We start from the raw sequence: 23,989 nt of genomic DNA, 5'->3' as shown, positions 1-23,989 counted from the left end.
TGCCCAAAAAACATATTTTCCCATGATATCCTAGTAATTTATGAGGAACAATGAAAGAAAAGCATCTAGCCATGACGACTTATAAGGGCTTAGGGCAGAGGTGGAAACTCTAACCTCCTCTAGGTAAAAGCGCAAACTTGTGTCACCCTTTTGTAAACAAAAATGTTAACAAAAGTATAATTGTACACATTGAATGACATAAAATTCGTATTATTATTTTGAATTTGAAAATGAAGTAAACTAATGAAATGTGTAGAAATAGATGAAGTTTAAGATTATAATTTATAATTATTATTTGGAATAAGAATTGATATATTTTCCTAATTTTTATAGATGATTTTTTAGCTGCTGAAAAATGTTGAAAAATAGGGTCTAGTTCCCACCACAAAACTATATGGAAATAAACTTATTCCCTTTTATCTTTTACTATGTTATAGATAGCATATATAGGTAGAATAATCAAAAATAAAAAATGGCTTTAGACCTTTATTTTCTCTTTTATAATGATTCAAATTTCAACTCACCTGGAATCGTTAGTTTTCATCTCCCACCACATTTTTCAAAATAAATCTATTCTAATTAGGAGAAAAATTATATATTCTAGAAGAGGTTTCTCTCCTCTAGAATTCCATATAATTTTTAATATTTTTTTATATGATTTAATAATTTTTTCTTTCTAAAAATTGATATTTTTTCGAGTGTTATAATATACTATAACTTATTACAACACTATAAACTCTGTATGAGAACAGTCTTGATTTCGAGCTCTACAAAATGGTGTTTATATGTTATTAAAAAAATATCATAAAAAATAGTAAGAGTTATTGAAACGCCACTTTTCTAAAATAATTTTATTTCTTTAGTAATTGGATACAAACTAGTATAAAACATGCATTTAATTGACATTTCCAATTGGAAAAGTGTATGACCATATACAACTTAGCTAGAACGAGTTTATCTAGATCATATGTTTGAACAAAATTGATTTTTAGATAGAAATATTCAAATTCAGTTGTTTTGTTAAGTCAACTTGAAAGGTGATGTAGCTTTGTATTTTTACCCCTCTATAGTACCAAATTTCTTTAACTTCAGAAGCTATTCTAACGGGATACAAGTGGGAGCACATTGGAGTAGATTGATCATTCTAGCTTTTGAAGGATGATTGAGGGGGTTGGTTAAGAAGGTCCCAAAAGTGAGGGACCACCTTGTGTTCCACTTCCACTTTCTAATTAATATTGCCTTGCTCTATGGCTAGATCTCTAATCGAGTTCCTTTTCCTATGCTTTAGCACCGATTGATGGAAGAATCTAGAATTTTTGTCTCCTCCATTGATCCATTAGATCTTGAACCTTTTTTTCCAAAAGGTCTCTTCCTTTAGAATGATATTGTGGAGATCAGACAAAAGACACTTTTCATGCTTATCCCTTTCCTGGTCCCATCCCATGGATTACATCTCCTTTTGTAAAGAGTGTAGTTTTTCCTTTATTCTATCATTTTGTTCAAAAATATTTCCAAAAGAAAACATAGTCCAATGTTTAAGATGTTCCTTCAAAACTTTTAGTTTACCCACAAACAAAAACATATCAGTATCAATAAGTTTACAATTCCACCATTTTTAAAAATGAGTGGGGAAATTTGGGTTAAGAGTCCACATATTTTCAAATAGAAAAGGATACTTATCTTGTTTAACCAAAGGATACCATTTGAAAAAATATACAATGATAATCATAAAAAAACCTAACAATACCAAAAATTGAGAAATCATGAATGATGTTCCAATTTAAGAATAGAAGGCATAAGTCTAACCTAACATGGATCAAGTTGTTTCTAGAGTGCATGTTGGACCAAGTGAAACTCCCACCATGTACGTCCAAATCCTAGAGCTTCCCCTCCGAAATAAATTATGTAGATATAGTATAATGTAAGAAAAATCAATCATAACGCCTTTTTTAAGAATTGAAAAGAGGGGTTTTGAAATCCCCAATCACCATCCAATATTCAAACATATTGTCCTTATTGTCCAAAAGGATTTTCTCCCAATAGATCTTCCTTTCTCCCACCATATTTTTTGCATACACATTAGTTAGATTTCACACAAGATCTATATTATTATAAGACAACACCATGTATTGGACCTACTTTCCCTTGTAGAAAATAGAGCCAGTCAAGAGGCAAGACTTCCAAATAATGACCAACCCACCTAAAGCTCCATTAGATTTAATGGAAAAAATTAGAGATAAAAGGTAGATATACTTGCTAATAGTAGACAAAAAGGAAACATGTCTTTTTGTTTCTTGTAATAGAACAATATCCAGGTTCAAATCTTTAATAGGTACTTAACAAGCATCTACTTTTGTAGACTGTCAAGGCCTCTCATATTCTAGGAGACCATAATTATTGAGATTTATTGGATCACAAGTGCTCAAGAGTGCTTTGGATCTCACCACTAATGTCCTCTACAAAATTATTTGTCAAAAATCTACTTGAATGCCTCCCAGTCTTCTAGTACATTCCCACATCAATATAATTATGGCTCTTTAAAAGGTAAATAGGGAGTGGGAGGGAGAATACTAAGGGGGAAGGGGAGAAGGGGAAAGGGGAGTCAAGGGGGCGATTGACAACAAGGGGAGAAAGTGGGAGAAATGGGGGGAGGGTGAGAAACCAATAGAGGGAGGGGGTAGGGTGTAAAAGGGAAAGGGTCACCATGGGGATAGAACTAACTTCTGAGGGGAGGGTGAAGGGAAGACAATAAGAGAAGAAGTGTGACCTAGGAAGGGAGGGAGGCACAAGGACCTAAGAGGGAGGGACAAAGAAGAGAGACTTCTCTAGCCCAATACCTCAGGACATGGGCATGGGCCCAAAAGTAGAGAGTGAAAATATCTGCAACCATCTTAGGAGAAGGCTTTTCAAGAGAATCCTTAGGGAAAGCATTTGAAAGTTGGATAGTCATAGAGAAGAGTTGGTAGAGGCATGGAGTTCTCATACTCTAGAGGTTGAGAAATAGAGAGATAAAGAGGGTCTGGTTACAAGTCACAACATCAACACCTTGAAAATCCCCAAATGAGTTGGATATGCCTTTAAAGACCTCTTTGTCCCATAATTTGAGGGGAATCCTAGGAATTTGTACCTAGGTGGAAACAACACCAAAAAGATGAGTGATCGAGTCAAACCCCAAGTGTCATTTATAAAGTTACAAAAGAATCTTGCTTCAAAACCATGGGTCACATACCAAGATACATAGGAAGTATTTCTTGAGGGAAAAAGAGATACAAAAGCATCCTTTGGGCAGTGCCAAAAATATTACCAAACCTTTCAAACCCTAATTAGCAAAATCCCATTTCCTGAGAAAAAATAGAATATGATCTTTGTGTGTACATAAAGTATCACACTTCTATAAACCATTATTCTTGAGAGAACCCATGGAAGAGGAAGTCTCAAGAGCCGACTTATAGCTCTCTATCTATGATGTGAAAAGTCTATGAGATGGTGATCCCCAAATGAACCAAACTATGCAACCCTTGCAAGGTGCACCATAGAACAAGAGATTCAAAGAGTAGAGGCAAGAGTGCTAATATCAAAGAATCTAGAATAAAATGCAATGCAAATGTAAGCTATTCTAAATGAATAGTAAGCTAACAAAGAGAACTAAGATAAAGTATAAAGGAAAATAAACTAAAAAGTATTCCATAATGTAAGTAGAATGAGTGTTAAGCTAAAATGCAAAAATGCGAGAATGCTCCGAGTCTCCAAAAGTACCAAGAAAACTTGCACCATAACAATGGCATGAGAGACTAAGATCTTTAGAATGAGGAGAGAGCCCTCCTTCCAAACCTAAGGCCATAGTATGAGGACTTCCATTCTTTGATCCATGCACTTCAATCTCTTTGGTTCCTTTAGCCAACTCCCACTCTAAAGTTGCAGAGCACATTTCAAAAAAAAATTCAACTCAATATGTTATGATGAAACTTAGTGCACCAAATATTATGTATAATAGAAAATTCACAGGTATGTGTTGCAACCTTATTGATAGTAACATATATCATTGAAAAAATTATTTTATTTCAACAGTATTGATTGTGTACCAAAAAAAGATGAATTTATAGATCAACCTATGGTTTGAAATTTCTCAAAATTATTTTGTACTTAATTGTATTATGTACAACCATGTATAGAGAGTGCTCCCATTGAAGATGTTTTGAGATTGAAAAATATATATTCTAAATGATTTAATTATATTATATAAACTATGATACCTAAAAAATACTAGCACTTCCTTCTGCTAGCTTAGCTATATATGTATAAATTTAGACTTGGATTTTATATAATTTTGTACTTTTTAAAGATAGGTTTTATAGATTTAAACATGAAAAAAATGAACATAATCAATTTACAAACTTTAAGATAGTCATCAAAACAAGCTTTAAAATTCCACTTGTCATCTCCAAGATCCACCTAAACAACTTATAGTATTTTTGAATCTAATACATGTCATTATGTAGCATTTGTTAGCATTGCTCTTCACTTGCACAACCTTGGTTCAAACTAGTAAATTTCCAACAAAACTTAAAATATAATCAATCGACAAACTCTAAAAAATAGTCATCCAAACAAGCCTTAAACTAGCATTTGTCATCTTCAAAGCCTTCTTAAATGTCTCATTTGATTTCTGAATCTAATACATGTTAAATAATTAATGTATTAGGATCGTTCTTCATTTCACACCCTTTGTCCAAATGGATAATTTCCAACGGAACATGGTCCCTTCCATTAAAGTAAAACATAATCAACTTGCAAAACTCTAAGATAGTCAGACATTGAAAAAAGTCTTAAACCACCATTTGCTATCTTGAGAGCCCACATAAATATCTCATCCAACTTCTGAATCTCATACATATTGTTTGTTGGAACTGTTCTCTATCTGCACACCCTTGTCCAAAGGAGTAATTTCCAACTAAACATAGTCTCTCCTATTAGCAACTGAGGCATGCACTGTTTGCAGAACAGCCAACCTAAATCTATTCGCATGTTTAAAAAATGCCACACCAAATTTACTGAAGAGAAAATCAATCTCATCCATTTCTATGCTTGCCTAGGACAATAGTGATTTGGCCATTTTATTTTAGCAAGATCAGCATATGATCTTTACTTGCTAATAAACAAGATCTCCATATATCCTCTTTACAAGAATAAATTATTTATATGCATAGCTCATGAGATTTACTCTTTGTGTGATTTCTTTCTTACTTGCACTAATTGACAAGCATCTAGCTGGGCATGGAAGTAGCAGAGAAGCATGAAAAACTTGTTGAAGTGGACTCAAAAGCAAACTCGAGACAAGTAGGTATCATTTACGGAAAGGACGGCGGGCATACATTTTATCAATAAAAATTGAAAGTGGGAAAAGATTCAGTTCCAATAACGTGGAAGGTCTTCAATCGAAAGCTTTCCAATAACGTGGAAGGTCTTCAATTTCATCAATCTCTGCCTCGAAGTGACTGAGCAAGTACCGCTGTGCTCTGAGGAATGTGATTCCATTTAAGAACTATCTTCTTGTACGCCATAAAGGAACGACACAAGATTGCACCACTAACAAGCAAATGAAGCGCCTCGTTCATTTTTTCTGAAACTTCTTAATGGGAGTCCGCATTCATTTCTTTGAGCTGCTTAAGGAATTTAGCGAGATCTAGCATCAGTTTGAGAAGGTCCAAGCAATCTCTATTGTTTGTAGAAATCTTGTCGAATCTTTCAAGAACATTAGCTATTTAGAAATTTAGAAATTTAGAAATTTAGAAAGTAGACACGTTTCTAACAGTGTCACCAATTTAGAAATTTCCGGCAGCCAATTTAGAAATTTCCATTAACACCAATTTAGAAATTTCTGGCAGTCAATTTAGAAATTTCCATTAACACCAATTTAGAAATTTCTGGCAGTCAATTTAGAAATTTCCATTAACACCAATTTAGAAATTTCCGGCAGCCAATTTAGAAATTTCCGGCAGCCAATTTAGAAATTTCCATTAACACCAATTTAGAAATTTCCAGCAGCCAATTTAGAAATTTCCATTAACACCAATTTAGAAATTTCCGGCAGCCAATTTAGAAATTTCCATTAATAATGTGACCGTTGCATCACAGCTCAATGCCATTATAAAAATCTTAGTTTTTGTACAGAACAGTTCTCCGCATTCAAACATACTTTTCGCAAGCAATTCTTTTCAGTAATTGTTGTTTTTTTTTTTCTAACTTTCATGGCGAGAAACAACGGAAGGAAGAGGCTTAATGAGCTCGAAGATGAGATAATTAGTGTAGCCTTTAGAGTAATGTTTATGGTTTTTTGCTTTGTAGAAATGTTTGATCAGCAGCTCTTTCCAGATAGAGTCGATCACAAGCTCGGTGCTTTACTGCTTTGGTGTCTTGCTACAGTCGTCATGATTACGACTTGGCTTTGGATAGGAGAACCAGACGACGAGGAAGATGATTATGAGGAAGAAAAAGTAGTAAGAAAGAAAGAAAATGAGGTTCAAAAAATGGTGAGAAAAAATGGAAATGAGGGAAAAGAAGCGATAAATGAAGTTAAAAAGGTAGTGGGAAAAAATGGAAATGAGGAAAAGAAAATAATAAATGTGACTAAAAAAGTAATGAGAAGAAATGAAAATGAGGGGAAAGAAGCAATGAGCATAGAAGAAGGTTTGGTAAAAGAACTAACAAAGAAATTAGATTCAAAAAATTTGAATCTTCCAGAAGGGGATACTCTACACAGTTGGAAATCTACTGCTCACCGGAGGGTTACTTTTGCACTAGACCATTCTGTAGAAGAGGCGAACTCCAAGAAAATGTCAAGTAGTAGGCATGATGTTCCTAAATCAATAAAGGAGTTAGATCCACCATGTTTGCATCTTCAAGAGTCAGGTTCTCAACCTCTTTGGGAACCTAATTCTCAACCAAAGGTTATGCCCCAGCTGGAACGTTCGGTAGGAGAGGTGAACACCTACAAGAAAATGCCCACCATTCCACACAGTGTCCGTCAACCAGCATCTTCTCCTAGATTTCGTACAATAGAGGTAAATTATTAATGTGCAGTGAATTTGATTTTTTAATAAACTTAAAATCTGGTTTCTATTGGATTTTTTAGTTATTAGTTTATATTTTAATGTTATATATATGAATTTAAATTTTAACAAATTTAAAATTTAGTTTCTATTGGATTTTTAATTATTAGTTTTTATTTATATATTTATTTTATGTTCAGTGCAAAGTAGAAGTGCCTCTAAGAAGATCTACAAGAATTCGTAATAAACTTATGTTGGGGGAGGTAAATTTATTTTCTTATTAGTTTTTTCTCATTTGAAATCTGTATTTTATTGGGTTTTTCAGTCATGATTTTTATATTAATGGAATATTCTTTATTGTCTTTAGTGTAAAATTGAAGTAACCCCCAAAAAACAAGGAAATAAAGCTAGGCCGAAAGAGGTAAATTTCTCTGTTTTAATACATTTAAATTTTTTCCCTCAATTTTCAAACTACTTTTATTCGAATTTTCAGTCATTAGTTTTTATATTTATTGGGTATATTCCTTGTTGTATTTAGTGTAAAGCAGAAGTAGCTAAGCGAAGATCAAGGAGAATTAGCAAAGACATGACCCAACCATGAACATGTGTAAGGTCCCTCCTCACATGTACTTTTTAAATATGAATTTCCTTGTTACAATTGTTGTAGGCGATTAGAATGGTTATGAAATAATGATTTATGGTTTAGATGTCCTAATAAGAATTGAGATCCTAATACATTCATGTTTTAAATAAGTAAGTCATTCAAGAATAAACTACATTATCTCGACTATTTAAATATTAAAATTTTTCTAACAATAATACAAGGTGTTTCACTTAATGATGATGTTATCGATTTTGTTACCTCAGTGATTTGGATTCTATGGATTTAGATAGTTCAATACTCACTATTGGTGATGTTATGGTGTTTAGGTACATGCATGCCTAAGAATGATTATTCTTGTATTTAATCTACTAATGATTAAATGTGTGTAGAAATGAATTAAATAGTTAAATAATTGAAGCATTATGTTCTAAGTTCACCCCGACCCTTCGTAGCCTTAGTTGTTATTTTATCATTTTGATACTCACGACTCGAGATGTTGAAACATTACCTGATGCTTAGAACATACTATATTATTTCATGTTGTGTGATGTTATTTTCAGATATTTGATGTCTGTCATTTAATGCTTATGTATATGTATGTTGATGAATTAAGTAAAATGTAGGATTAACACATTGATTTTGGAATCTTTAAGATTAAGGATATAAGTAGGATGCAAGAAACCCTGATTGATGTATGTTTCAATTTATGTGAATTTCTGATACGTATATATGTACATGAGATTTTCGGGACTACTGATGTGTGCAATGAGTGTGCAGATATTTTAGCCGAGAAAATCGACGGAGGAACAGAACTGATCTCTATGTGTTAATTTTGGAAACCTTGTTGTTCTTAATTAAAGTATTCTAATTGTGAGATGTATGTATGTATGTATCCTTATGTGATCAGTAAAGGTTAATGTTCATAAACTGTGTTCTTATAGTGTCACTTGACACTCGTGAATTGTTTGTGCCCTTTAGCGTGCTAGTTAGGGTTAGTTGTGTAACCCATGGACCTAAGTCGGATTAAGTTAGTATCTTTTGCTAATTTGGTTCTTAATCAAATTTAGTGATCCTTAATTCAGATTAGTGCTTAATCTACTTTTTTAGCGTTGTTAGTTGGTCCTAATTATTTCCTAGCTTTTGTTTGGTTCGAAACCTATTCCTAAGGCTTTAAAACATGAAATAATTATGCCCAAGGGGTATGGGCATGGGTTGGGGGTCTTTTCCAACCCCTAAGCCCCTTTTGTTGACTTTGGAGATCACTCAAAAAGTCTCATTTTACCTTTGTGCGAAAATTGCAAGTGGCTATCTTGAGTTACCTCACCTCACCTCCACTTAGTGTTTAACCATGGTGTGGGTTGAGTTAGGAGCTTCTAGATTTGTAGGTGGGTGGGTGTAGTTATTGATCCTTTTGGGTGGTTGAGTTGGAGGCTTATTTGGAGGCCTTTCTTGGACTAGTGGAGGATGGTTACCCAATCTCTAAATTTAGAGAGGAGTTCTTGAAAATTGAAAGGAAGGAAGGGGAAACTCTACTCAAACTTGTTCATTGCCATTACCTCTTTGCGAAGGTAGGAATTATCATCTCCCTTGTTCAGATTTCATTCTTGTTTCATGCTTATGCTACCTTGTTGTTGTTTGAATGTTTGTATGTTTGTGGGTATGTTGGGAAGATTTGAAAACCATGTTATTTGGGATGATTTCTTTTCATGTTTATGTTGAAATTTTGAGATTTTCTTGCATGGGTGTTTTGGTATTACTCACCCTTGGATAGGGCAGAAGTGACCAATTTTGGGAAAGGTCTGTTTAGTCGGACTCCAACCAGTGTAGAGTCTCTTCTCAGGATGAGAAGAGGGAGAAAGGGTAGGGTGTTATGGGCCCCTACCTGTCAGCACAAACCTTGTATGATTATGGTATGTTAAAATCGAAGAACGGAAGTTCTTGGTAAATAGTCTCGATTGGGCATTTGTTTGGTGTTGTGCTTCACTTCTCCTGGTTGGAAGAATCCACCTTTCCCTAGTGTTGATTCATTGTGAATCATATTGTGAAAACCTTGTATGGATACGCATGTTTGAATTGTTCTTGGTCATGCTTTTGGTCACTTGATCAGCTTCTGTTCCCTCCATGGTTCTAGAAATGAGTTGCAGAAAACATTATAAATCCCTTGAACAGGGTCATGAAGAAAATTTGATTTAATTGTTGAAATTTGGGATTGAGATCCTATTGTAAATTGTAGTTTGAACCTTGTTGTAATAGGCAACGAAGCCGGGTTTTCTTCCTGATTCTTTCCCGGTTGAGCCTTTGAATCAGGTTTGCCAATAAAATGGTGTTTGAGTAAATATGCTTGCATTGAGTCTTATAGCTTTGTTTTCTATTTTGCATATGTAATTTAAAAATCAGATGTGATGGTGTTACCTTACTGCACATTTTTATGGTTGGTAATCACATTCGTATAAATTTTATTTATTAGATAACATGTTGATATATACTTAGCTATGCAATTTTAAGTTTAAAATATGTTAAGAAAATTTGCATTTGAGTTGTGCTTAATTTTTATAATTATACATGTGCGTGAGGAAGTTAAGTGAATTGAGTGAATACTTGTTTCTTACATTTAATCCTATTATCACTTTTAAATATTAAAAAAAAAATTGTTGGTGTTCTGGGCATGACATTTTGGTATCAGAGCCTGAGTTCGTAACACTTGGGCAATAATGGGTTCATATAAAGTATGGAAGTTTAAAATTGCATGGACTAAACCTCCTCTTAAATTTACGTATTTGATTCGAAGGAGAAATAATCCTATCTTATTGTATTAACAAGACGTTTAAACTCTAGGTTATAATCAACTTAAAAAAAAGAAAAAAAAAGAAGAATTCCCTTGTTACAACAGAGCATATTCTAAAAGATTCTCTAAAATATCTTTAGACATCATTTTTTGTTTTTTAAAATGCTAATTATGAGAATATAAAATGAAATTCAGCAAAAGGGATACGATCCTATCCTATCCTTTCAAAAAGATTCAAAACACCTAATTTTCTTTTCAACTTAACTTGTCTTGCTAAAAGTGGGCGCAGACATATGAGACTAAGGACCTTAGTCAATTTCACCCCACTCTATTGAATCAGAAGGAAAGACATGACTTGTTTAAAGTCAAATTAAACTATTTATATCTTTATTATGTTAACTAAAGGTTCCTTCTCCCAATCACCTCAAACGAAGTTATGAGGGTGTTGTCAGCAAGTCAGACCATCAAATCGACCTCCTATCATCCCAGACTCCATCATGTCATAGTAAGATGTGGGTAGAAGAGTAGATCTAGGCACCATGTGGAATGGGGAAGCAAGTCTTCCTTGTTAAATGTAAACATAAATGTTGGAATTGACCATCTTTCAAGCACACAACCTTTTGAAACTTTTTCACCACTCACGCCTAGGAAAGGATGGCAAGCATGTGCAGCAAGGATGAATCCTCAAAAGGTTTTGTTTAAAAGAAAATAAAATCAATGCAATTAAATTTTCATCCATTTTCTGCAACAAACGAAGTTTTGTTTTGGAGGTCAGTACGTGGCGTGGAGGGGGCGACATGATGGAAACTGGTGACTTTTACCCCATGCGGATTTGGCCTGACACGGATCTAGTCTGACGTGCTAATTATATTAATGCAATATCACCTCCATTCACTACACTCCATCTCTGATTTTTTTTTTCCATTTCTCCTCTGTCAACATGAGATGACTTTGGGATGTGGTTACAGTACTTGGACAGAGCGCCCAGCCAAGTAAACAATGGAGGCGCTTATTTTCAAACTTACTTCATTACCTCTGCCATGCGATTTTGGGCATTTATTACCTCTGCCCTACGTACTTGGACGTTAACCATGGAAACTTCCCCCTACAATTTTGATTGGTGAATGAAGCTCCTGTTTGACTGAGTTTCCAGCAAGTCACCTCCACCATATGGAGAATCAGTGCCTTGATTTGTTTTTGGACAGCATGCAAGGGTATAAGACAGGCGCTTTTAAAGCGCTAAGAAAAGTATAGGCAGTAGTTTGTTGAGTGGTGGTCGTCCTTTCACCAACCCCCATACCTTCCTCAGCGCCTTGATTTGTTTTAGTATAGCACACAGGGTACATAAGAACTGTCCAAGATTTTTTTTAAAGATCAGATTCAACGCAACATATGTAACTTATAGGCCAGCAGAACAAGTTATTTGTCACATTTTATGATTATCTATTTATAAGCAGCATATTGACAGATGTCCATCAAAGATAGACCCAAACAGGGTGGGAGGATGAAGGTAATGGGTCTATTTGATTGCATTCTTCCGGCCCCCTACTCTACAATGTCCTGATCTGCGGGGGAGGTAGGCGAGGAACTATCATTCCTTCTGCGATTCTATAAAGGTAGGCAGTGGGGCCCCTATCTTCTAAACCGTCGATAGTGATGCACAGTTTGGAACTACCATTGTAAAGATTTCCAGAATACAGAATTTTCAGTTTCAGTGATTATATATCCATCTTCCAGTCTTTCTTTGTGACTGTCTATCTATATTTAATGCACCTGAGGAGTTTTAGAGATTCGTGTGCATAGAACAAGTGAATTGGTGTGGGCACTGACTTATTGTTTCCTATTGGACTTTCCCACATGTGGGTAGAACATGCACGATTCAATTAACTATAGACCAAGTATGTGTATCGCTGTAAAGTGATGCCCATGACGATAATATCATGATAGACACACAAATTAAAGATTCTCGAGCAAATTGTATTTGTCCCATCTCTTCCATTATTCCATCTACTCCATTTAATCTTGTCTTCCCACCTCGAACCACAATTACCCACGATGGCGACAAGGATATGATATTTTATTATGTTTAGATGAAATTAAGAGTCGTTAAGAGTGTTTGTCTTAGAATAATTAGTGTTAGATAGTGTTGGTAAAATTTAGTTTTGATTGTTAGATGTTAAAATTCGTATTAGTTTATCATAAATATAGTTTTTATTAGTTTGTATTAATTTATTTATTTGATTATGGTAATTATTAAGTGATGTTAATGTAGCTTAAGGGATGTAGGGAGTAGTTAGGAAGTAGTTAGGAGTTATGTTGATGTTTTATTATTATTATAATTATTATTCTCATTATTATTTAGTGAGTTTTGTTTTATTTGTAGTGTTAAAAATATTAGTTAGTTTTATTTTGGGTTAAAATATTTTATTTAGTAGCATTACTAAGGATTATTTGGGGTTTTGTGTTAGAGTAAAGAAAGTTAGATTTTTAAATAGTTTTAGCAAGTAAAATTAGTCGTTAATTGTTGATGTTAGAATTTAGTAAAGGATAATTATTGGTTGATGTTAGTACTTAAGTATGTTTTAGTTTCAATATCTTAGTGATTAGATTTATAATTAATTCTTAATTATAGAAGCATAACTCAAGGTGGCTAGTTACACATAATACGATGAGTCAGATTTTGATAGAAGACGAGTTAGACATTGCAAAGAGTTTTGGAACTTGATGTCGTATCTTTACAATTTGAACAAGTGAGTTAGCTAGGAACACTCAAGGAAACTTAGTTAACCTGTGAGTAGTGGAACCCTAATCGTAGGGCAGTGTCGATAAAGTTAACTACATAGTTAGTACGTGTGATCAATCAGAGTTTTAGTGACATGGTCATTAGAACTCCCTCTTATTTCTATTCTAATCCTTGCAATGTATCTGGAAGACTTGAACTTCCTCATTTTTTCTCAGTGACTTTGGTACGGCCACATTATGTCAGTATTGTAAATTTTGAGTAATTGGATGTATTTCCTTATTTTTTTGATTTTGGATTTTGGTATTTTAATGTTCTTACTTTTTGCAAACAGTATGATGTGGGGCTGTTTAGCCAACCGTATTATTGATTATTCTATTTTTCCTCTTGGTTATGTCTTTATTCCTCAAGTAAAATTTTACTATTGTGGCCACTCTTTATTTATTTATTATTATTATTATTTATTTATTTATTTATTTATTTTGACTTTTGAGCTGGATGTTTCATCCTTGATGTTGAATTTAAATTTTGAGGCATTTTCTTGTGAATTATGTAGGCAAAGTGACATATGATGGGCCTACCAAAAGGGATTCCTGACGATTAAGTGGATGTTAACTTTAGGGTTGGGGATTACTAGTGAAAAATATTTGTGCCCCACCCTCTCTAGAACTTTGAGTATAGGAATAACATAGCATGAACATTTTAGTTGAGTGACTTCTAGGAGGAAGTCAAAGGCTAGTGGGGGAGGATGCAAGGTCCCTCCTCACATGTACTTTTTAAATATGAATTTCCTTGTTACAATTGTTCTAGGTGATTAGAATGGTTATGAAATAATGTTTTATGGTTTAGATGTCTTAATAAGAATTGAGATCCTAATACATTCATGTCTTAAATAACTAAGTCAATCAAGAATAAACTACATTATCTCGACTGTTTAAATATTAAAATTTTTCTAACAATAATACAAGGTGTTTCACTTAATGATGATGTTATCGATTTTGTTACCTCAGTGATTTGGATTCTATGCATTTAGATAGTTCAATACTCACTATTGGTGATGTTATGATGTTTAGGTACATGCATGCCTAAGAATGATTATTCTTGTATTTAATCTACTAATGATTAAATGTGAGTAGAAATGAATTAAATGGTTAAATAATTGAAGCATTATGTTTTGAGTTCACCCTGACCCTTCGTAGCCATAGTTGTTATTTTATCATTTTGATACTCACGACTCGAGATGTCGAGACATTATCTGATACTTAGAACATACTATATTATTTCATGTTGTGTGATGTTATTTTCAGATATTTGATGTCCATCATTTAATGCTTATGTATATGTATGTTGATGAATTAAGTAAAATGTAGGATTAACACATTGATTTTGGAATCTTTAAGATTAAGGATATAAGTAGGATGCAAGAAACCCTGATTGATGTATGTTTCAATTTATGTGAATTTCTGATACGTATATATGTACATGAGATTTTCGAGACTACTGATGTGTGCAATGAGTGTGCAGATATTTTAGCCGAGAGAATCGATGGAGGAACAGAACTGATCTCTATGTGTTAATTTTGGAAACCTTGTCGTTCGTAATTCAAGTATTTTAATTGTGAGATGTATGTATGTATGTATCCTTATGTGATCAGTAAAAGTTAATGTTCGTAGACTGTGTTCTTATAGTGTCACTTGACACTTGTGAATTGTTTGTGCCCTTTAGTGTGCTAGTTAGGGTTAGTTGTGTAACCCATGAACCTAAGTCAGATTAAGTTAGTATCTTTTGCTAATTTGGTTCTTAATCAAATTTAGCCATCCTTAATTAAGATTAGTGCTTAATCTACTTTTTTAGCATTGTTAGTTGGTCCTAATTATTTCCTAGCATTTGTTTGGTTTGAAACCTATTCCTAAGGCTTTAAAACATGAAATAATTATGCCCAAGGGGTATGGGTATGGGTTGGGGGTCTTTTCCAACCCCTAAGCCCCTTTTGTTGACTTTGGAGATCACTCAAAAAGTCTCATTTTACCTTTGTGCGAAAATTGCAAGTGGCTATCTTGAGTTACCTCACCTCACCTCCACTTAGTGTTTAACCATGGTGTGGGTTGAGTTAGGAGCTTCTAGATTCGTAGGTGGGTGGGTGTAGTTATTGATCCTTTTGGGTGGTTGTGTTGGAGGCTTATTTGGAGGCCTTTCTTGGACTAGTGGAGGATGGTTACCCAATCTCTACATTTAGAGAGGAGTTCTTGAAAATTGAAAGGAAGGAAGGGGAAACTCTACTCAAACTTGTTCATTGCCATTACTTCTTCGTGAAGGTAGGAATTGTCATCTCCCTTGTTCAGATTTCATTCTTGTTTCATGCTTATGCTACCTTGTTTTTGTTTGAATGTTTGTATGTTTGTGGGTATGTTGGGAAGATTTGAAAACCATGTTAATTGGGATGATTTATTTTCATGTTTATGTTAAAATTTTGAGATTTTCTTGCATGGGTGTTTTGGTATTACTCACCCTTGGATAGGGCAGAAGTGACCAATTTTGGGAAAGGTCTATTTAGTCGGACTCCAACCAGTGCAGAGTCTCTTCTCAGGATGAGAAGAGGGAGAAAGGGTAGGGTGTTATGGGCCCCTACCTATCAACACAAACCTTGTATGATTATGGTATGTTGAAATGGAAGAACGAAAGTTCTTGGTAAATAGCCCTAATTGGGAATTTGTTTAGTGTTGTGCTTGACTTCTCCTGGTTGGAAGAATCCACCTTTCCCTAGTGTTGATTCATTGTGAATCATATTGTGAAAACCTTGTATGAATACACATGTTTGAATTGTTCTTGGTCATGATTTTGGTCACTTGATCAGCTTCTATTCCCTCCATGGTTCTAGAAATGAGTTGCAAAAAATATTATAAATCCCTTGAACAGGGTCATGAAGAAAATTTGATTTAATTGTTGAAATTTGGGATTGAGATCCTATTGTAAATTCTATTTTGAACCTTGTTGTAATAGGTAACGAAGCCAGGTTTTCTTCCTGATTCTTTCCCGGCTGAGCCTTTGAATCAGGTTTGCCAATAAAATGGTGTTTGAGTAAATATGCTTGCATTGAGTCTTATAGCTTTGTTTTCAGTTTTGCATATGTAATTTAAAAATCAGATGTGATGGTGTTACCTTACTGCACATTTTTATGGTTGGTAATCACATTCGTATAAATTTGATTTATTAGATAACATGTTGATATATACTTAGCTATGCAATTTTAAGTTTAAAATATGTTAAGAAAATTTGCATTTGAGTTGTGCTTAATTTTTATAATTATATATGTGCATGAGGAAGTTAAGTGAATTGATTGAATACTTGTTTCTTACATTTAATCCTATTATCAGTTTTAAATATTAAAACAAAACTTGTTGGTGTTCTGGGCATGACAACATGACACTACAAATAACATGAAGGGGATGCATCGAGAGGATGATTACACTACAATATTTCATTAATTTTTTACTTCTAACTTACTCTAAAATATTTGAGTGAATGATTCCATTTAATTAGAGTGGAAATGTTAGTATCTTTTTGTGAACTTTCATTTTGTTGTATTTAGGTAATTTTTTTCCCTAAATTAACTTCATTTTTTTGGGATTCAGAGTCCTTTTTAAGTTGACTTTTTCAATCATTATTTTATATATTTAATAGGTTTGTCTTCATTCATTACTTTCTATATTTAATGGGTATTACATGTGTCTTACAGAATCATCCTCCAAAGATATAGCAAAATTCACTATAAAGTCATGTATAAAGGTTTGAAAAAATCTCATATTTATAATCTATTTTGTGTAGTTTACTCAATCATTATTTTCCATATTTAGTGCATTCTTTTTTGTTTCAATTTTTTAGTCATTTTATATAGTTTTAATATATTTCACGAGAAATTGTTGTGTTTAGAAGATCTACCAAGGCTACCAAGATATGCAATTAATGTGAGGAAAAGTATAATGTTATGCTTTGTCACTTCTTAAGTTTAATTCAATTTCTTCCACTCAAAAATAATTTCAGTTTACATGAGTTTTTAAGTATTTTAGAAATATGTCATAAAACATCATTCTTCTTACACTAATAGTATACAAAATGAATATTTCATATTAATAAGAAGAATTGAAAAAAAAAAAAAATTAATAAATTAAAAAAATATGTTTTATGTGTTAAGTTCTTTAAAATAAATTTTTTGAAAAATTAAATATGTTATCTTACCTTTCACATGTTTTTCAAGATATTTGATATATTAAAGGATATTTAGATCCATAGATTAAAATATTTATTCAAATTCTTCAATTTGAATAATCTACATTAATCATTGACATTAATGGTATTTTTTTTTAAAGTTGATATTGTCTCTTATATAGATAAAACTAAAAACCTTGATAACTTGTTGTGTTTAGTGTAAATAACATAGATCTACCAAGGCTACCAAGGTATGCAATTAATGTGAGGAATGTCTTGTACATATGAATAATTTCATTTGGTATGAGTAACATGCTATTTTGATTAAATTATCTAGGATGTTTTAAAAAGTGATTTTTTTTCAAAAAGGAAACTAATAGAATGATTTGTTCCAACTGTTTCTAATGCTCTTGATTTTGTGCAGGTTCGACGATATTCTTGATTTTAAACTAGACGATAGTGTGTAGTATCTTTTTTCCTTTATTTTATTTTAGAAACTGCAATATATTTTTCTTCTAGGGCTTTTATTTTGCAAGTAATACTCTTTATGTGCATATAAATTGACTATTTTTAGAACAACCCCAAATCTTATTTGTTTTTACTTACTTTTTCTAATTTCACTAATTTCAAAATCTTTCCTTACCTTGGAATTCTGTAATTTTATAGAATTTACATGTTTCTTTTCCTAACTTTTAACATTATTTATAATTCAAGATTGACAATTTCATCAGAGGGTGAGTTGATTTTTTTCTTATATAATTATATCAAATCTTATTTATTTTTACTTACTTTTTCTAATTTCAATATTTTCACAATTTTCCTTACCTTGGAATTCTCTAGATTTATAGAATTACTTTTTTTTCCCCTAACTTTTAACATTATTTAGGATTTTATTGATAATTGATACCATCATTCTTCAATGTGAGTTGTCTGAAAATTTGCTTTTATAAATCTCCACTTTTCTTGCAAGTTGATCGATTTTTTATATAATTATATTTTAATATAAACTTAGTTATGGTTTTTTTTCTCATTTGAAATCTATATTTTATTAGATTTTTCAATAATATATTTTTATATTAATGAAATATATTCATTATTATTTTTAGTGTAAAATAGAAGCAGCCCCCCAAAAAAATAAGAAAATAAAACTAAGCCAAAAGAGGTAAATTTCTCTCTTTTAATACATTTATTTATTTTTTTCTCAATTTTAAAATTATTTTTATTAAAATTTTAAATCATTAGTTTTCATATTTATCGATTATATTATTTGTTTGTATTTAGTGTAAAGGAGAACTAGACAAGCTAAGATCAAGGAGAATTAGCAAAGACATGACCCAACCATGAACATGATACATAATGCATGGAGAGGATGCTTAGACTACTTTTAACTTACTCTCTAAAATATTTTAGTGAATGATTCCATTTAATTAACTAGAGTGGAAATGTGAGTTTTTTTTTTTTGATCTTTCAAAATTATAAAAGATCCTCTAAAAAGATAAAGGTTTTGCAAACTGAAGAAATGCTTTCTAATTTTATTTTGTTCGATTAAGGTAAGGTTTTTTTTCCTAAATCAACTATATCTTTTTGGGAATCAAGTCCCTTTTTAAGTTGATTTTTTCAATCATTGTTTTCTATATTTATTAGGTTTGTCTTCATTCATCACTTTCTATTTTTAATGGATATTATAAATTGTTTCTTATGTATTACAGAATCATCCTTCAAAGATACAAAAAAATTCACTATAAAGTTGGGTATAAAGGTAAAAAAATATATATCATTTTTTTTCACTCAATCATTATTTTCCATATTGAGTAAGTTCATTTTTGTTTCTAAATTTTAGTCATTTTATATATTTTTAATGTATTTCATGAAGAAGATCTACCAAGGCTATTAAGGTATGTAATTTATGTGAAGACGAATATACTCTTATGCTTTGCCAGTTCTTAAGTTCAATTTTATTTCTTGTATTTATTAATAATTTCATTTCATATGTTTTTTTTTTAGCATTTAAGAAATATATTATAAAATGTCATTCCTCTTAGACTTGGATGAAATTCCTATCTCATCTTACGTTAATGACATGTATTTAGAATATAATTTATAAAATTGAATCAAAAATTTGAATATGAAATTATTTAGGATGAAACTGATAAAATGATTTGTTCCAACCATTTCTAAAGCTCTTGATTTTGTGTAGGTTAGACAATATGTGAAAGCTTGACTATATTGACTATTTGATTTGTGTTCATCATTGTCAAATCTTCATGAGAATAATGTTATTTCTAATTTTTTAGAGGAAAGGATAGTGGGTAGTATGTTTCTTCCTCTATTTTATTTTAGATACTTCTAGGGCTTTTATTTTTCAAGTCTACGAGCTTTATGTGCATATAAATTAACTATTTTCATAACAACCCCAAATCTTATTTATTTTTACTTGTTTTAGTTTCACAATTTTAAAATTTCATTGACAATTGACAATTGATGTCATCATTCTACAAGGTGAGTTGTCTCCTCAACATTCAATTGTAGGTTTTATAGAAGTACATGTTTGTTTTCCTATTTTTTAACACTATTTAAGATGTCATTGGCAATTGATATCATCATTCTATATGGTGAGTTGCCTCCTTAACATTGTGTGTCAAATTTTGCTTCTAGAAATCTCCACTTTTCTTGCAAATTAGTTGATTTTTTCTTATATAATTTAAATGTAAATTTAGTTATCTTATCTTATCTTATCACTTAAATTTTTTTCAATATTATAGAGTTCTATGTGAATTTGTTCCAACATTTTTATGACTTGAATTGGCTACAATTTTCTTCTATAACAACTGAATCTTACCATTGTAGAAGCTAGTTAATTGGTTATTGTTTCAATCTTATTTGTCTTTTATTGTCATATGACAGGTCACATTGTTGCTCATTGTGATGCTATGAAGACTAAATCAAGGCTACCACCTTCCTAATGGTCAGGGGCCTCTTCTGAACACTATATAATGGTTAAGTCCATGGTTGCACCTCTGGATCCAGTGGATGATTCCTCTCCTAATGATCATTCGGTGCTAGAGATAGCAGAGGATGTTTTGACTCATGGTGAGGTCCCTATTCCTTCTCCTACCCCTGCCACTGTCTTGGATGTTCCTTTTGGTCCTATTAGGGCCAGGACCCTGTACCCTCTGTTGCCCCTACCCCTGTATTGGACATTCCTCCTTGTCCTATGGGGGGCCAACTAGCTACAAGCTCTTCTAGGGAGATCGTTGTTGCTTCTAATTCCCCTAGGCTCCATTGTTCAGTTTCTTCTAGGGATTGGATTACTAAGGCAGCTAAGGTGGAGGAGGGTTGGACTGCGGTAAAAAGAAGAAATCTAAGCCATCTGGTCCTCCTTTAGAAATGAACATCTGATTGTGCAAGGGAGGCTCTAAATCAAAGGGAAAATCATGAGCTCCATTGTAATATTTGGCTCTCAGTTTGGTTTATTCCCTTCTAGCTAGATCTTTGGTTTTGGCTGGTGCTAGGCTTTTCTGTCACCTTGGTTACCCTTTGTTTGGGGGGTGACCAGTTTCACTTTTGTTTGTTGTATTTTTTGTTTCTATACTTATTTAAAATCTTTAGACTTGTACAGGGTTTTAGGCACCCTTCAAAACCTATTTTACTTAATCAAAAATATTATCAAGTATGTCTACATTTTGAATTCTAAAGCAAAGTAAGACACTTCCCGAAAGGCTAAAGCATTTATGTTGTTAAGTGATTTTTAGTCATATCACTTTACCTTAAGTAAAGTAATAGAGATTTCAGGAATTTAATATTCTACACACAAATGAACAGAAAGTTTAAATAGTTGATACTCATGGATGAACTTAATTTTGTTCGTGTGGCACCAACGTTCTAATTCCTATACGTATTTCATCAAAAAAAATTATTGGAATTCTTTAGGATAATTGAGAGGGGATTGAACCAATTATCCAAGGTCCAGATGTACAATTAAAACTTTTCACAATTTAGTGAACCCACATCCATAAAACATTTTCATCATGCATGCATTCACTAGATTATGCAATCACTCAAACTTATAGGTTATTGTCAAATCAAAATGCAAAAACATAAACATGAAACATAATAGATTCAATAACACATTTGACACAATGATTAACATGGAAACCCAATTTGGGAAAAACCACCAGCAACATGCTACCAATTCTCACTCTTCTGAAGTGATGCTCTGTGAAAGGCCAACCTTGTTAAAGGTTACAATACACATTGTTAAATGTGACCAAATTAAAGGATTTTAATCACCCTATTAGGAGTGAACCTCATTAAAGGATTTTAGATCATTCACATGGAATGTCACCTAGTTAAAGGATTTACGAATGACTATTAGGTCAACCTTAATCCAAAGGATTTACCCTAGACTTTAGTAATAGTAAGGCTTAATTTGATAACAACTTACAACTTCATTTGTAGATTACAAATCTTTATTTTAGTCCTCCATTTTTCTTGGCTTTCACACTCTTCAACTCTGATAGCTTGTTCACCCTTCAAGCATCCATACCCTTAAGCCTTCTTGTTTTTTTTTCCAATGCAATCTCTTCTCTTATGTCACTGAATGATGTGAATACCCTAGACTCCTTGTCTTCCTTAGGTTCTCACACATCAACTCTTGCTTCTGACCAACCATCTCTATAAATAGAGAATTAAGATTTTTTTGTTCATCATCCATTGTCCATTTTAGGGTTAGGTTAGATTAGATAGGATTCAATGAATCTACCCCTCATTTCATTTCATTCCCTTCTCGAAACTTCTCCTTCAATCCTCTTTGAATTCACCTCAAAATAGTTTATCTTGAATTTTGTGCCATCAACTCATCAATCTTATCTTCCACACAGTTCACACAATCCAAGAAATCAAACTTGTCAGCTCAAATTCATCAAATTCTTGATCTTTCTCATAATGCTAACACTCGACATTAACTGGCTTTTGATGCTTGGCACATACTACATTGTTCGACATCCAGTATCAAAACACTTAGTACAAACTAAAGTTTATTGGTGCTCAGCATCAACTAAACTTAACTTGGCTTACACTGTGCCTACACTGATTTTCTTGGCTCCAACTGATTTTCTTCTCAGCTTGCACTAACTTTTCTTGACACCTACTATCCACTTAGTCAAACTTGGTAGAAAAACTTTATTTAACTTGTTCTTCTAAACATACTTAGTGTAACCAACCTTTGTAACCTTAAGTAGATTATCAATGCACTATAATATCATTGTCTTAACTGATTCTTGTACTCCTTTCATATCATAACTCAACCTTTCCTCTAGGTGCTATTGTTACCTCATTTATTCAAATCCTCTTTGTTAATCAAACAAATTATAGTACTTAAATCATATAAGAAATTGTCTTACCAGCAAGTAGTAGGTTTGACATTGGTGGCAAAACAATGAATGAAACAAATTTATCATACTTGTATCAATCTATTTTCAACATTTCCTATAATTGGTTTCTTCAAGTATATTTAAATGAGTATTTATCAAGAACTATATCATGTGCAATCATAGAAAATGACAATCAGAGCTGCTAGTTACAATAATTTAATTGGCTTGGAGAGTGAGTTAAAAGAGCTTACAAACACATCTTTTAAATTCTACGATTTGGGTGATCTTCATAGAAGACTCAATTCTCAACCTATTCACCCAATCACTCAAAATATTAAAGAAAGCAAACTAGTTGAAGCAACTAGTTTTCCAATGGAAATTCATGCACCTAAGCTAGTGAAGGAATGCATATAGATATACAACACAGAAACAAAGTAGATTTTGTTTCCCAATCAATCTATTCTCATCTCAATCAAAAATGCACTAATGTAGGTTGCATTTGGTATTCCTATGAAGGAGCAATATTTTGATGTTGATTTTGGATCTTTTGTGTCTATGTTCAATGAGAAAATGACCGTTAGACAGGAAGATATGTAGAGGACATGGTTCTTGACTGGGTGCTCAAAGAAGACCAAAATGTCAAACACCCTATTTGGCACGAATCTAAAAAGAGAGATTGTGGATATCCTTGCACTCCTCCTTAGATTCAAAGAAAAGGAGAATATTTTGAAGTTCATTGAGCACCATTACTTCCTAGTGCAAGCAATACATGTTGATGATATGTAGATCGACTGGGCACAGATCATCTATGATGACCTAGCCTCATGGTTGAATTTAGCCAAAGGATTCAAGTAGTTCTATGAATCCTCATATATTATCTATGCGTTAGAAACTCACAACTTATGGCTTGACCTCCGTAGGATCCCAAACTATGATGAGTGCATGAAAATATATGAATTTTACCCACATTTGTAGCTGTAGAGAAGTTATGATGAGTATTTGGGGTTTAATGATGCATTCACAATGCGGCTATGCCAAGAATTTCAAGGATGCCCTCAAAGGAGATTTTCACCAAAGGGAATTTCATCCATAAGCCAATTTGGATGCTCATTTATCCAATTTCCAAGCTTCTCCTATTTACAAATAGGAGCTTACAATGACTTTCCTAAGAGGTTGTCGAGGTATTCAGAAGACAAGGTGGTTTTATTTGAACTGTGTCTATAGAACCTTGAA

The 23,989-nt window shown here is 32.7% G+C and overlaps 1 protein-coding gene and 1 pseudogene across 2 annotated transcripts in view; both read left to right on the top strand.

Moving 5' to 3' along the window:
* LOC149556373 (tryptophan decarboxylase 2-like) overlaps positions 1-23,989 on the top strand; it is a 377,028-nt pseudogene that overhangs the window by 248,458 nt on the left and 104,581 nt on the right. The gene's annotated exons all lie outside the window — the stretch shown is intronic.
* Positions 6,029-9,989, top strand: LOC149556376 (uncharacterized). The gene is made up of 4 exons (XM_089830668.1): positions 6,029-7,061; positions 7,250-7,312; positions 7,417-7,470; positions 7,588-9,989. The coding sequence occupies exons 1-4, from the start codon at positions 6,249-6,251 to the stop codon at positions 7,648-7,650; spliced, it is 993 nt and encodes a 330-aa protein (XP_089686794.1). The 5' UTR covers positions 6,029-6,248; the 3' UTR covers positions 7,651-9,989.

Source organism: Cupressus sempervirens, chromosome 5 (genome assembly GCF_028749045.1).
Source record: "Cupressus sempervirens isolate cs-2001-9-10 chromosome 5, ASM2874904v1, whole genome shotgun sequence".
NCBI classification, from domain to species: domain Eukaryota; kingdom Viridiplantae; phylum Streptophyta; class Pinopsida; order Cupressales; family Cupressaceae; genus Cupressus; species Cupressus sempervirens.
This window is presented reverse-complemented; position numbering and strand designations above follow the sequence as displayed.

What these genes read in the sequence shown, in the direction of transcription:
- LOC149556376 (XM_089830668.1), top strand. Translation starts at nt 6,249, where the DNA reads ATGGCGAGAAACAACGGAAGGAAGAGGCTTAATGAGCTCGAAGATGAG. An exon ending in ATAAACTTATGTTGGGGGAG is followed by an intron (nt 7,313 to 7,416) that starts GTAAATTTATTT and finishes TATTGTCTTTAG; the next exon opens with TGTAAAATTGAAGTAACCCC. An exon ending in ATAAAGCTAGGCCGAAAGAG is followed by an intron (nt 7,471 to 7,587) that starts GTAAATTTCTCT and finishes TGTTGTATTTAG; the next exon opens with TGTAAAGCAGAAGTAGCTAA.